The following is a 13,529-nucleotide window of genomic DNA, read 5'->3' on the forward strand; positions in this document are numbered from 1 at the left end:
TCTGGCCTCCCTTTCTCTGATCAACCCCTTTAAATCTATAAACCTAAAAATTGTGTAAAATCTTTTAAATCTTAAACTTATATACTCTTGCCAGAGTGGTCTGCCCAAAACTAAAACCTGACTTTTTACTTTCATAATTCTGAATTGTTTGAATTTTAAAAAGTTAAGTCTGTGTTAACTTTTGCAATTTAAAAAATATTTTTAAAATAAGAGCATAAATGTTAGCTATGTATTTTATCTCCCATCTTCCTCACTATGGAATTATTTAATTTTAAATTCCTTCGCTTGACATTCAAGACTTTAAGACCTACCTTTCTTTTCAGCCTCATTTTCTGCAATCCATCTTCTCTCATTTTACAGTCTTTTTAAGAGATTCTTTTAAAATTAAAAAAGGAAAAAAAGAAGCGGAGGAGGAAGAAGGAAGAAAAGATGAATTGCCAACTACTCATAGCTTCTGAGACAGACCATATACTCTTCATACTTTCACACAGTGCCTTTGTTGTTTCCACTGCTAGAAAGCCCATGCCATCTTTGTAGTGGATCTTTAAGACCCAGCTCAGGGATCTTGTCCTCCAGGTTGGACTGAGTACCCCTCTGAGATCCTATTACTTGCCTGTATTATTACCTGCCACATTATATTGAAAATTATCTGTATCTCCTATACTAAACTAAAAGTTTTTTGAAGGCAGAAATCATGTGTTGTTTCCTTGAACCCCAGTGTCTATCTTGTATAGTACCCGGCACCCAGTAGGAGCTCAGTAAATATTTGTTAAATGATTCGTGCTGCTATTCTTTCTACCCTTCCATGCTGTTGGTGCACAGAGAATACAGGGAAAGAAGGTATATTTCCTATGGGGAATGGGAACATAGCAGGAATAAGGAGAGTCAAGAAAAGCTTCATAGAAGAGGTCACATGTGAACCGAACCTTGAAAGATGACTAGGATTTCGTCCAGCAGAGAGGGGTGCAGGAATGGTCTCCTGTGTACTTCAGGCTCATGATCTTAACCTCATATACTCTAGCCGGAAGTGCTTGGTCTAGTAGGGAAAGTCTGATTATGGAATGCATGAAGCACAAAACTAAAAATTTCACAGCCATGGATTGCTCCCTGATAGCATATCCAGAATTCTTATTTTCCCTCAGTACAGTGAGATTGGCGTTTCACATATTAGGTTGCCATGTCTTAGAAAATGTGGGCCCAGCCAGCCAACCAGCACTTCTGAATTGGTATTCTGACCACCTAGGAGAATGGAACCTCCTCTTGGGGCATTAAGAAGATTTGTTTTTGTTTGAAAAATTCTACTGCTAAGGTATCTTTTGCAAAATGAGGTAGATGTCTATTATGAATGTCCTGATTTGATAATGGATCTGTCTTGGTAATCTGAATGAGTGAAACTTAACTCCGAACAAGATATGTAAGTATCACACTCCTGTTTTCAGAGGTTGGTATCACACTCCTGTTTTCAGAGGTTGGAGTACTTTTTAGTACTTATAGAGCAGGGCTATCATGTTACCAACTGGAATTATATTTTAAATTGGAAGATCCCCTGGAGAAGGGAATGGATACCCTCTCCAGTATTCTGGCCTGGAGAATTCCATGGACTGTGTAGTCCATGGGGTTGCAAAGAGTCAGACACAACTGACCGAATTTCACTTTCATTTTCAAGCATAAGTCTTAAAATACTGAGATATTGATACTCTTAAAAGTCATCAGTATAAGGAAGAATCTCGTTATATAACTGTTTACATTTTGGGCTCATTTAGTCCTATGACAACTTGATGAGATAGATACAATTGTCCTCATTTCACAGATGATGAAACCAAGGCTGAGAGTTTGACTTGCTAAAGAGTCAATAAGACAAGTATAGAGAGAAAGAACTGAGACTTATATTCAGACTTTCTGGTTTGAAGACCACTGCTTCTTCCATGTATTATCTTGAGTTCTAAGTATGCTTAAGTCCTGACATAACTTGACAATGGGGAAGCCTTTACGCCACCTCACTGCCCCTTCAAGTAGCATTCTCAGTGCCACCATTTTTGTACGGTGGAGTTCTTTGTATGATTTTTACCTTAAATCACGGTGCCGCACTGAGCTTTGCTCCTGCTGTCACTGCTCCTTTCACTGAGGAGCACGGAAAGTCCTGGGTCTCTCTCTCTCAGTGATCTAAGGGTGAGTTGACTTGAGGTTTTCTTTTCCTCCAGAACAGTTGGTTGGTTAACAGATATTTTTGAGCCTGGTTTATTTTCCATACTAATGTTGTGTGTTTCTCAGCTGTAGTCTTTTAGTTAGTTTTTCATTACCTAGGCAAGCATGATACAGTATGGTTTTTGTTTTTTGTTTTTTTTAATATAGTTGATTTACAATATTATATATGTCAGGTGTGAAACATAGTAGTTCACAATTTTCAAAGGTTGTATTCCATTTATAGTTATTATAAAATATTGGATGTATTCCCTGTGCTCTACAATATATCCTTATAGCTTATTTATTTTGTACCCAGTAGTTGGTACCTCTTAATCCCCTAGCCCATCTTGTCCCTCTCCTCTTCCCTCTTCCCCCTAGTTTGTTCTCTGTATCTGTGAGTCAATATAGCATGGTTCTTATAGGAACTTAGCTGTTTTATGGACAGGGATCAGATAGGGATCTTCATCCTGCACAGTGGAAATGCAGTTTGTTAGCTAGTTTGAGTCCTTTGAGCTCAGGAACTTCCCATGGTTGTTTAGATCACAGAACCATTCCGTATGCAAAGACTTGCTTCTTCCTTGATTAGAAACTCCTTATTGACTAAATTTACTAGCAATCCAGAATATGCTATTGATTGATCTTATGCTTACTCTTCAGGTTACACCGGGAAGGTGAGTGAGCTGCAGTTCACCCTGAAGGTGCAGTTTTGGCCTTTTGAACTAATTTTTTTCCCGTCAGGTGTGGACTAAGCATAAATGTTGTTTAGAAGGTAGAAATCAGATCTACTTTAAATAGTTCTCAAAGAAATGATCTTTTGGTTGGGCACAGTCACTAATGCCTGCCTTCGCCTTGCAAGTAACACACTCAGATGGTATATTTGTTCGTGTGCACCACTTTTCATTCCTAGCAAGAATGTGCTTTGTGGCTTGGAAGGACAGTATGGAGGTAGTGTCAGATTGCTGTTATGTTTCTTTGGCTGCAGATTCTCCTTGCATTCCAGGGTTGAAAGTACGGAGCTCTTTTCTTTTTCTAAAAAACAAGACATTGTGGAATGAGACCACTGGTATGTTGTTTTTCAGGGAGAGCTTGAATGTTTCAGCTTTCCACTTGTTCCCTGAGATGTAGATTTGAAGGATTATAACCTAAATCAAAGACTTTCAGAATTGTAGCTTATAAGTCATAGAATCACCTTTTCACCCCTTAGAAGAAGTTGGAAGTCTCTACTAGGAGTTGTTAGTGACAGTTCAAGATCTCTCACAGATACCACATCTCATCATGGTTGTTCAATGTACTTTTGGGGCTCCATTGAGGATGTAGCTTCTTATTTTTTATATTTATTGTAAACACTAACTAACTAACTCACAATTTGTTTTCCAGAACCACTTTCACAGGGTACTTTTACAGAACAGCAGACAGCTAAGGGCTATGGGCAAATGTGTAGACATACTATCCACTCTTCTAGGATGTTTCTTTGTATTATACCTTTTGATTTTATTCAGCCTGCTTTGAATTTCATGACAGCTCAGTTTGCCAAGAATACTCTTAGTTACAGAGCACATACAGGCTGCCCAGGCTCTGGAGGGTATGTCTCTGTCTCCATGAACAAGCTCTGCCTATAGCCTGAACCATCTTAGAGAGGTGGGGTCCGTGTGTGTTTGGGAGGTGGGGAGTACAGTCTATAGTAGCCAGTTTTCTGACCATTTTTGTCACTTTTATGCACTAGTGACTTGGTTCTTTGCTCTCTCAGGTAAATATGCCGAGGACATTTTTGGAGAGCTCTTTACCCAGGCAAATACTTTTGCCTCTCGGATAAGCTCCCTTGCTGAGAGGGTCGACCGCCTACAAGTTAAAGTCACTCAGCTGGATCCCAAGGAAGAAGAAGGTAAGGAAGCTGAGCTCAGCATTTGCAGGCTCTGCTGAGCAGTTGCTTAGAATTTTTTCCCCTGATTTATAAAAAAAGTGATGGGGGAAATCACAGAGACCTGTGGTGTTCTTCTTTGAAATGACACAAACCTGAGTGATGTGAAGAAACCTTTTCATCTCTACCACACCTCTACACACTCCCTTTCTCCCATTTCCCCAATTCCCTCTTTCTCAAATTCCCCTTCCCCCCAGTCGTGTTTTGCTACCATAAAAGTACTTGGAAGATTCAGTCCTCCTAAGGAGGAGCCTGCTAGATCTGGCCACATAGTAAACCTTTGTGTTGCCTCATTTTGTTCAGTCGTGAAATGGCTGGGCTGCTGACAGCCTTGTGGGGCTTCCCCAGGGGGAGAGAAGAAAAAAAAAAAACCTGGCTGCAGACAGCCGCAGCCAAGAAATGCAGCTGCTGAGGCCTCTCCGGCTGGTGTGACTCAGTGTTTGCTCAGATAGCCTGTCGTCCATTTTCTAATGCCTTCCATCTTCTTTCAGTATCACTACAAGGAATCAACACCCGAAAGGCCTTCAGAAGCTCTACTGTTCAAGACCAGAAGCTCTTTGACAGAAACTCTCTCCCCATACCTGTTTTAGAAACATACAACACCTGTGATACTCCTCCACCCCTCAACAATCTTACCCCTTACAGGTAACCTGGCTAGCTTCTCCCCTCTTCAGTCTGTGGCTAACAATACTAGATTGTCTTTTTAAAGATGTTGTGTACATCAGAGGATTGTATCAGAAAGCGTACTACCTACCCCAGAGTTGCTTGTGGTGGAAGAAGCTAACTTTACCATATAAACAGATGTCACTTATTATTGTTTGGTTTCTGAGACTCATATATAATATGAGTGAATATAATATATAATATTGAAAGTTTGGTATAGCATTTATGCTGCAGAGTTTAATTTGGTATAAGCCAGGTCCATCTTGGACTCCATCCAAGGAATTTAGTTATTGTAGAACCAAAAGGACTTTGTTACAAGGCAGTCCTATAGCTTGCATCCCAGGGGCAACATTTTAGCAAGGCTCCCACTTACTCTGAAACCGCTAGATTACCAGATGTTTGGGCGTGTTAGTGGGGCCAACCTTGTGGACTGGCTTCTCTGGGCCCTGAGGGTCCTTCCAGAGCCTAAGGAGTAATTGGCATTCTTCCAAATGAGCATCATTCACTTTGTTTTGAACATCCTTTCAACATTCCCCTGTGAAAGGACCTACGGTGCTATGGCTAGACTGGAAAAAGGTAGCCTTATAGACAGCTTAAAGCCCCTCCCCTCTAGTGGTCTGGTCTGGTAGTGTTATCGTGCAAAAAACTTCCAAGCAGGGACAGAAAGCGAATATTTATCTTGCTCGCATCCATAAATATCTTTGGAACAGGTAAAAGTAATTACGGATAGCTGGAGGCAGATGTCTTCTGTGAGACATGGGTGTACTGCAAAGTAGATTGTGTGTGTGTGTGAAATTCAAGGACGCCCACCTGATCCAGAGAGCCAGAATAGGAACATGGCCATTTCTCACAAAGATGCAGAGAAAGTACGCGGTACCTATCCTTTGTTATTACCGTGTGAAATGATGTCTGCCCGTTTGGCTCTCAGAGGGGCCAGCTAACATAGCAGGGCAGAGCTCTGACTCTGCAGCCTCCATCATTTAGTCTGGTTGGATCTGGGCAGAGGGTTTGTAGGAGAGGAAGGAATTACACACTTGATAATATCGAACAGAGTATGGTAAGATGAGTATATTTTTCAGCTAATGTAGGATATTTTCCTTTTTAACATTCTCTTCTCAGTTTTCTGGATTTAGCCTAACAGAAACGAGTGATGTGGCTAACTCAGAACAAGATTTAATATAAAAATCATTAGTGCTTGATTGGAAATGGTTTCTGTGTATTGTGATAGGATTGGAGGTCAGAAAAGTTACCTTTCCAATTCTTTTTAGTTCAGAATAGTGTTAAAATAACTATCCATCCCTAAATGCATGCTTTCTGGAAAGTGGGAGACTTAGCCATGCCAAAGTTCAGGATTCCAGCCAGGGTCGTTGAATCTGGTGGATGACTCTTACACTGACACTCATCAGCTCACCCTGTTCTTCTGTCACAGCCACTAAGAGATGGTAATTAAATCTTGTGGTCATAGAACAGCTGGCCGTCTTTTCTCACTGGGGCCCCCTTGTGGTTGGGGGATGGGGGACGGATGCTGAGCTCTTCTAGTAGATGAAGTGCTGTGGTTGCGTATTTGCAGAGGAATGACAGCTACACACCTAAGACACATTCATGTGTTTATATACATACATCTGTACACATGTGAAGCTGTGTATGTGTACACAGGTTTTGGGTGGGTGGAAGGCCATTAATGCTTGCTGGAGAGTCCTGGGCAATTGATGGTGGTAGGGGAGCCAGTGGCAGAAATCCCATCTGATGTGCCAAGATATCAGAATGTCCTCAGGGAGATGTCTGCGGCCCTGGATATCATTAGACATAATCAGGATCCCTGCTGCTATAACCCATTCTTGCCCTAACCATGCAGATTCCTCCACCAGGAATTGAAAGTAAGGCTAAGGTTCTTAAAATGCTAGATAAGTAAAGAGGTGCCATGCCATTCAGGGGCTTTGGAACGCTGGTATAGAGGAGGAAATACGCAGTCAATTTGAATGACTTCTTGATTTCTCAGTGTAAAAACTGCTAACTGGTAGGTGTTTGGAATATTGGATTTGGTTGGGAGCTCATCTGTCTACTGACAGCTGCTTGTCTTCATTTCTATCCCAGGGACGATGGGAAAGAGGCACTCAAATTCTACACAGACCCTTCGTACTTCTTTGATCTTTGGAAGGAGAAGATGCTGCAGGACACCAAGGATATCATGAAAGAGAAGAGAAAGCATAGGGTGAGGGGAAAGGGGCTTCTATTCTACACATCAGTAGGCACGATTGTGGAGGGGGGATAAAAAGGAAGCCAGTCTTATGTTCAGTAATCATTCTGAGTGGCTGCTTGCTTGGATGCCAGGTGAGACTCTTAAAAAAATGTGTCCACTCCAAGCACAACCAAGATGAAAGTATAAATCACACCAAAAATGTGTTTGTTCCTCCCAGTGCTATTAACAATTGAGTATATTCAGGCTGAGTTTTAGAAATTGACTTTTCTATTCACCATTTATTTCTCTTGCAATTTGCACCTGACTCTGCTGGACACTTGAGCTAGGCTAGTCCCTTCTGCGCCAGCTTTGCAGCTCATTTCTCAGAGATCAGCACAAAGCTCTACAGTGTTTGATTTGCAACAGGAGCGGTTTAACACCTTGACTACGGTTGGGCGGGGCAGGGGTGGGGCATAGGCCTAGTTTGGGTAGAGATGCTCCCCTCCCCTTAGACTCCCAGTGATGTGTGTAAGCATATGACCTAGCAGTTGCAACCTCACAATCCCATTAGCATGGCTGCTGGGAGGCCTAAGAGAGCACCAGGGGCTAGTGCAGCTGCACAAGCTGAAGAATCCGTCAGTTGTTTGGGTTTGTTTTTTAACTATTTCCTTATATCTGTCCGAGATATCTATAGCTGTCATTATTTCTCTTCTCTCTTGACTGACCCTTGTGGCATAACAAATAATAAATAGCTATTTATTAACTTCCTAACAGTTAGAGTTGCTCAGAAACATGAATGAATTACCCAAAAAGATGGTGGATTTCCATTGCTACAGGTATTTGAGTATGGGATCAAAGAAATGTGTTTGAGCCCAGGAGGTGGTTTGGATTAGATGACCTCTAGGTCACTCTAACGGAGAAGGCAATGGCAGCCTACTCCAGTACTCTTGCCTGGAAAATCCCATGGATGGAGGAGCCTGGTAGGCTGCGGTCCATGGGGTCGCTCAGAGTCGGACACGACTGAGTGACTTCACTTTCACTTTTCACTTTCATGCATTGGAGAAGGAAATGGCAACCCACTCCAGTGTTCTTGCCTGGAGAATCCCAGGGATGGGGGAGCCTGGTGGGCTACCGTTTGTGGGGTCGCACCAAGTCGGACACGACTGAAGCGACTTAGCAGCAGCAGCAGCAGCAGGTCACTCTAAACCCAGCAGTTTTGTAAGTTCTGTGGTTATTGAATGTTGTCTAGGCAGATTATCTCTAGGGTGTATATCCATGAAGGTGGGTGGAATTTTAATGAAGAACTTTGGGAAGTGTTTATTAAGCTTTTCTGTTTCTTTTCATTATAGAAAGAAAAGAAAGATAATCCAAATCGAGGAAATGTAAACCCACGTAAAATCAAGACACGTAAGGAAGAGTGGGAGAAAATGAAGATGGGTCAAGAATTTGTGGAATCCAAAGAAAAGCCTTCTCGGTAGGTGCTGCTGTTGTCCTCTTGGTAGCTTTCTTTGAAGGGTCTGGGCAACTGGGGGCAGCAGTCTGACAGCTCTGGTGTGACACCCTTCGTACCCCCAAAGTTGGGCTGTGTGGCTTAAGTCAGTACCACTGCTAATCAGCTACTTTAAAGTACCTCCATCTGGTGATTAAAATTTGCTAAAAAAAAAAAAAAAAAAATCTAGAGGCTCAGCAGTTTAAATAAGGTGAGCAGAGTGGTCTGGAAAATAAATCCCATGGCTTCTAGTGCCCTTACGATGTCTGAGGGCCTCAAAGGAAAGACTGGAAGAAAAGTGGTCTTAGGAGTCCTTTGCCTTCAGAGCATTGATTTGAAGGTCGTGACTAAGAACTGGACATTTCATGGGAGTAGGGAAGACCAGGCAGAGAATTTGTGCACATCACCAAAGCAACTTTTCAGTCAGCCTTTGTCAGTCTCAGGAGAGAGGCTGGCCAAGGGACTGAAAGCAGACCTCAGAGACAGTGTGGGAAAGGTCGTGTGGCCAGTACTGAGGCTATATATCTCTGTGGAGAAGTAGTAGATGTCAGTCTGACCCCATTTCCCAATACCAAATCACACTAGAGGGTTAAGGGGGGGATGGTTTTGAAGCTTGGTTTGATGCTTATCCTGGTGTCCGACCTGTGTGACATTCAAAGCCAAGTCTCCCGAGATTGCCTGGCATAAATGTCACCCGGGTTTTCCCCTAAATACCTTGCATCCTGGCTGTCGGAGAACCATGCCAGCCCGTGCCGGGTGTCTAGGAATGATAAAAGGAAAGAATTGAGTTGTTCTTGCTTTTAGGAATAATTCTACCATGAAATTCTTGACTTTTAGAAATCTTGACACTTCTGACACTTGTTTTTCCTAGATTAAGAGATTTGTTTTAAAGAGTGATGAAGATGGTGAGAAGAAAAAATGAACCTTTCTACAGGGGAATCAGCCCTGAGGGTACCTCCATTACCTTCACCTCCCAATAAAAAGGGGCCATTTTGTTCCATGATCTCATCCTGTTCAGACAGGCCCTTGCCATAGGAAGGCTCAGTGACTCTTAAGACCAGCAGCTTGTGTGTTCAGAATGCCAGCCAGCTATTACGTTTGTGTATGTGTATGGTGATTCTGTTGTCCGAGAGGTTTGGGATCAGGCTACAAGGCTGTTCTACCTGGACGTGCTTGTTGGTGAACCTGTAAAGAGATGTGCCAGGTCTACAGGGCTGCAGGCCTTAGGGATTTTCTACGTCAGAGCATCATTTGATTTAGTTAGTTTCCTCCAACTCTGTTCTCCCTGGGGTCTACTTTAGATCAGTTCCTTATAACCCAACAGTGGTGGAAAGAAAGGGGAGGTGGAACGGAACAGGCCACACTTTGTTAGCTGCTGCCTGGTGTGTTCCTGCTTATGTGGAAGTTTGTTGCTGTTCACCCAAAGTGAATTCGCCCACGGCCTAGTACTATGAGGGACAGGTGTTCATGAGGCCAGCCCTAGCACCCCACTTGAATCAGCAGCTTGGTTTGTGAGATAAGAGACCACATCCAGCTACCACATAGCAACTTGCATTTATCCTCAGCTTGGCTTTGTAGTCAGATGCCTCCTTGGCCTTTGAGCACTCCAGAGGCTTGCCGACCTCAAAACCAGGCTGTGTGCCAGTCACGTGTTTGCAGCTCACTAGCCTTGGGGCCTGGCTTTGCCCTTTGCCGCAAGACAGACTTTGGGATTTGGGTCTGGGCTCCTCCTAACATTTGGGAGAGAATTTCAAAGAACTGCTGAGTGTGACAAGGCCAGCACTAGGAAAGGAACAGCATGATTTTGATAAGCTGTGTTGAGTCCCGTTTTTACAGACAATCCAACAGAAATACCTGGGAAAGGGGAGGGGTAGATTGGGAGATTGAGATTGACATATACACACTACTATGTATCAAATAGATAAACAGTAAGGACCTACTGTGTAACACAGGGAACTCAACTCAGTACTCTATAATGACCTACATGGGAAAAGAATCTAAAAAAGAGTGGAGATATATATATATGTGTGTGTGTGTGTGTAACTGATTTACTTTGCTGTACACCTGAAACACAACATTGTAAATCAACTATACTCCATTAAATTTTTTTTAAAAAATAAAATAATTAACAACTACAGCAACTTGGAGGGGTAGAAGTATCTAGGAGATATTTAGCAATAGAATGTTTAGTCCTAAAATAAAATTTCAGTACAACAAAAACTATATGGGCAATACACTAATTTTATTCCTCCCTGATAGCTTTTGTATCAAATGCATTTTTGTGGGCTCTTTTAAGAAAGCAAGAGAGTATCACTCAGGCTTTAAATAACAATTTTGGCATTGGGTTCATTATCAGGTATCCACCCACCTTGGTGTACCAGAATGGCAGCATTGGCTCTGTTGAGAACGTGGATGCAGGCAACTACCCACCACCACCACAGTCAGATTCCATTTCTCCACCTTCTCCTTCCTTTTCTGAGGACAACTTGCCTCCCCCACCAGCAGAATTCAGGTAAACAATGGTATCTCTTCTATTTACTCTGGGTGGTTAAACACTCAAAAACAAAGTAAAAGTTCCAAATCCAGGACAGGACCACTAAAGTAACTCCAGCCAAGTGAGTCTAGATAATAGAAATAATCGATATTTATTGTCTGTAAGGTACCAGGCAGTATGCCAAACACTATGTGTGTTACTTAACCTCCACAAGAGTCCTCTTGAGATAGGTCCCCATTTTACAGATGAGTAAACAGTGAAGCACAGAGGTCAGTGAACTTACCTAAGATCACACCGCCAGTAAGAAGCAGAGTCATGATTGGAAAGCAGTCCAATTTGACTCCAGACCCTGTGTTCTTAACTACTGGCTACACCTGAACAGAGAGAGGTCACCAGCTTCTTTCTTGTTTTTTTTGCTTAGCTCTGACTCAACATGAAATAAAGTGATATAATCTGCTGCTGTCCATAAAATATTGAATAGCCTTTCTCCCCAGTTGTCTAGGAACCTAGCAAGTAGTCACCTTTTTCTCCTGTTGCCTCTGCTCCATTTCATTTTGGATAGAATCTCCAGAAAGAATGAAACAAGGGAGAAAGAGATGAGACTTAGGATCTGACCATTTTGATGTTTGTCAGTGTCCCTGGCAGAGGTGTATACAGTAAGAGTTAGCGTGTAATGGCTGGAAAGGGGAGGGATCTGAGGAGTGTTAGATTTCAGTGTTTCCTGAGGAAAAATAGTTACTTTTCTTTGGATGCCTAACAAGTGAGAGCTTTGAAAGGTACATTTGTCTCCTTGGACACTGTTTAATCGGAGGCTAGATGTTGAGGACCCATCAGATGGAGACCTATAGCCATGCTGTCACCCCCACCCCCCTCCCCATTCCTGGCGTCTGAAACCATTAATCCCAAATCTCCTTCTGCCTCCCAAATCACTTCCTGCTGGTTGCTGTGTTGGATGCAGTAAGGCTCCAAGGTCTGTGGAAAATTCCAAGATGGATGGTTTCCTAAGGAGTAGCTATTAGTGTAGGACAGACACAAAGGTGGAAAAAGAGGCCCTTCAGCCTCACACATGGCCTGAGACCTCGCCGCTGCAGGCGAGCAGGCCTGACCCAGGAGAGGTGAGCATTAATCCTCCCTCAACTTGGGTCAAGTCTGGCAGCACATTCATTTCCCATCTCTGCTGACCCTCAGGCCCTCATTCTCTCCTAAGTTTTTCCACAGGAGCACTGAAGGTGCGTTCACCTAAATCTGTACCCTGGTCAGGTTTGCCTACCTTGGCTTGAGTTTCCTGCCCTCACAAGATCTGGTGAATGTTAATAGCCTATGGAATGGAGCCTGGTGGGTGGTGGTGTTTGAATTTTTATTTTGGTTTGTTCTTACATGGCTTATTAGTCCTGGCTCCAGGATTGAGCTGACCCTTCCTCTTAGAGGAGGACTCAGGAGGGCGCCTTCCCTTGCAGAGCTGAAAGGTTTTAGGGGGACCTAAGAGATGGTCTTGGCCAGCCTTACCTGTTAGAGAACTCCTAAGTCCACTTTTTTTCAGGCAGTATTTCTCAATTTCTGCTTCTACTCCTCTGCTGATGGGAAGCTCATTATCTTACAAAGCTGCCCGTTTCAAGGCTTGGGATTTCTGACCATCCCCAGATTGTTCTTTCTGTTTGACCCAAAATGAAATGATACTGTCAACCAGAATGAACCTAGGGTAATACATAAGCTTAACATAAAGGTGGGTGTTTGCATCCTGAGAGTGATTATGGGTCTTTTTTCTTTGTCCTTTCAGCTACCCGGCAGACAATAACCAAAGAGGGTCTGGCGTAGCTGGACTCAAAAGGTCCAGTGTGGTCAGCCCAAGCCACCCACCACCAGCTCCTCCTCTGGGCTCTCCGCCAGGCCCCAAACCCGGGTTTGCTCCACCACCTGCCCCTCCGCCTCCACCTCCGATGATAAACACTCCACCCCCACCACCGCCTGGAGGATTTGGGTCTCCAGTGACCCTGCCACCACCTTCACCCCCATCTTTCCCACCTCACCCTGATTTTGCTGCCCCTCCACCTCCTCCCCCACCGCCGGCAGCTGACTACTCGACTCTGCCACCACCTCCCTTGTCCCAACCAGCAGGAGGCGCACCTCCCCCTCCGCCCCCTCCCCCTCCTCCAGGGCCTCCTCCACCCCCTTTCAGTGGTGCAGATGGCCAGCCAGCTGCACCTCCTCCGCCACTTTCTGACACCACCAAGCCCAAGTCCTCCTTGCCTCCTGTGAGCGATGCCCGCAGCGACTTGCTTTCAGCCATCCGTCAAGGTAAACCCCCAGTGGTGGGTCCAGGATCATGATGCCTTGTCTGTGCAGCTGGGATGACTGACTGGAGGGTGGACGAGGGGCTCTCTGCCCTTCCAGGGGAATGGCTTTCGTTGGGTGGAGAGAGATTAGGACTTTAGACTTCAGATCAGTCTGAAGAAAGGCTTCACTCTAAAAGGGCAGAGGTTTGTTGTTTCTTTCCACCTTGGTTTAAAGTAAAGGCTTCTTAACCTGTGATGCTTCTTAACCTGGGATCTTTGAACTCCTTGGGAATCTATGCTTTGTGTGTTCTTGCATTCATTTTGTGCCC

At 43.8% G+C, this 13,529-nt stretch overlaps 1 protein-coding gene across 13 annotated transcripts in view; it reads left to right on the plus strand.

Moving 5' to 3' along the window:
* Window positions 1-13,529, plus strand: part of WASF2 (WASP family member 2) — a 73,237-nt gene that overhangs the window by 55,140 nt on the left and 4,568 nt on the right. For all 13 annotated transcript variants that reach the window (XR_014081015.1, XR_014081017.1, XR_014081016.1 and 10 more), the window contains 6 exons: window positions 3,932-4,066; window positions 4,594-4,747; window positions 6,860-6,977; window positions 8,294-8,418; window positions 10,790-10,945; window positions 12,705-13,222. Coding sequence is in view for 8 of the 13 variants with exons in the window: in XM_081586371.1 (XP_081442497.1) it covers window positions 3,932-4,066; window positions 4,594-4,747; window positions 6,860-6,977; window positions 8,294-8,418; window positions 10,790-10,945; window positions 12,705-13,222 (1,206 nt within the window). In the remaining 5 variants the exon portion in view is untranslated. The remainder of the gene's footprint in view (window positions 1-3,931; window positions 4,067-4,593; window positions 4,748-6,859; window positions 6,978-8,293; window positions 8,419-10,789; window positions 10,946-12,704; window positions 13,223-13,529) is intronic.

This window comes from Giraffa tippelskirchi, chromosome 3 (assembly GCF_054371585.1).
Source record: "Giraffa tippelskirchi isolate mGirTip1 chromosome 3, T2T-mGirTip1v1.2.pri, whole genome shotgun sequence".
In the NCBI taxonomy this organism is placed as follows: Eukaryota; Metazoa; Chordata; class Mammalia; order Artiodactyla; family Giraffidae; genus Giraffa; species Giraffa tippelskirchi.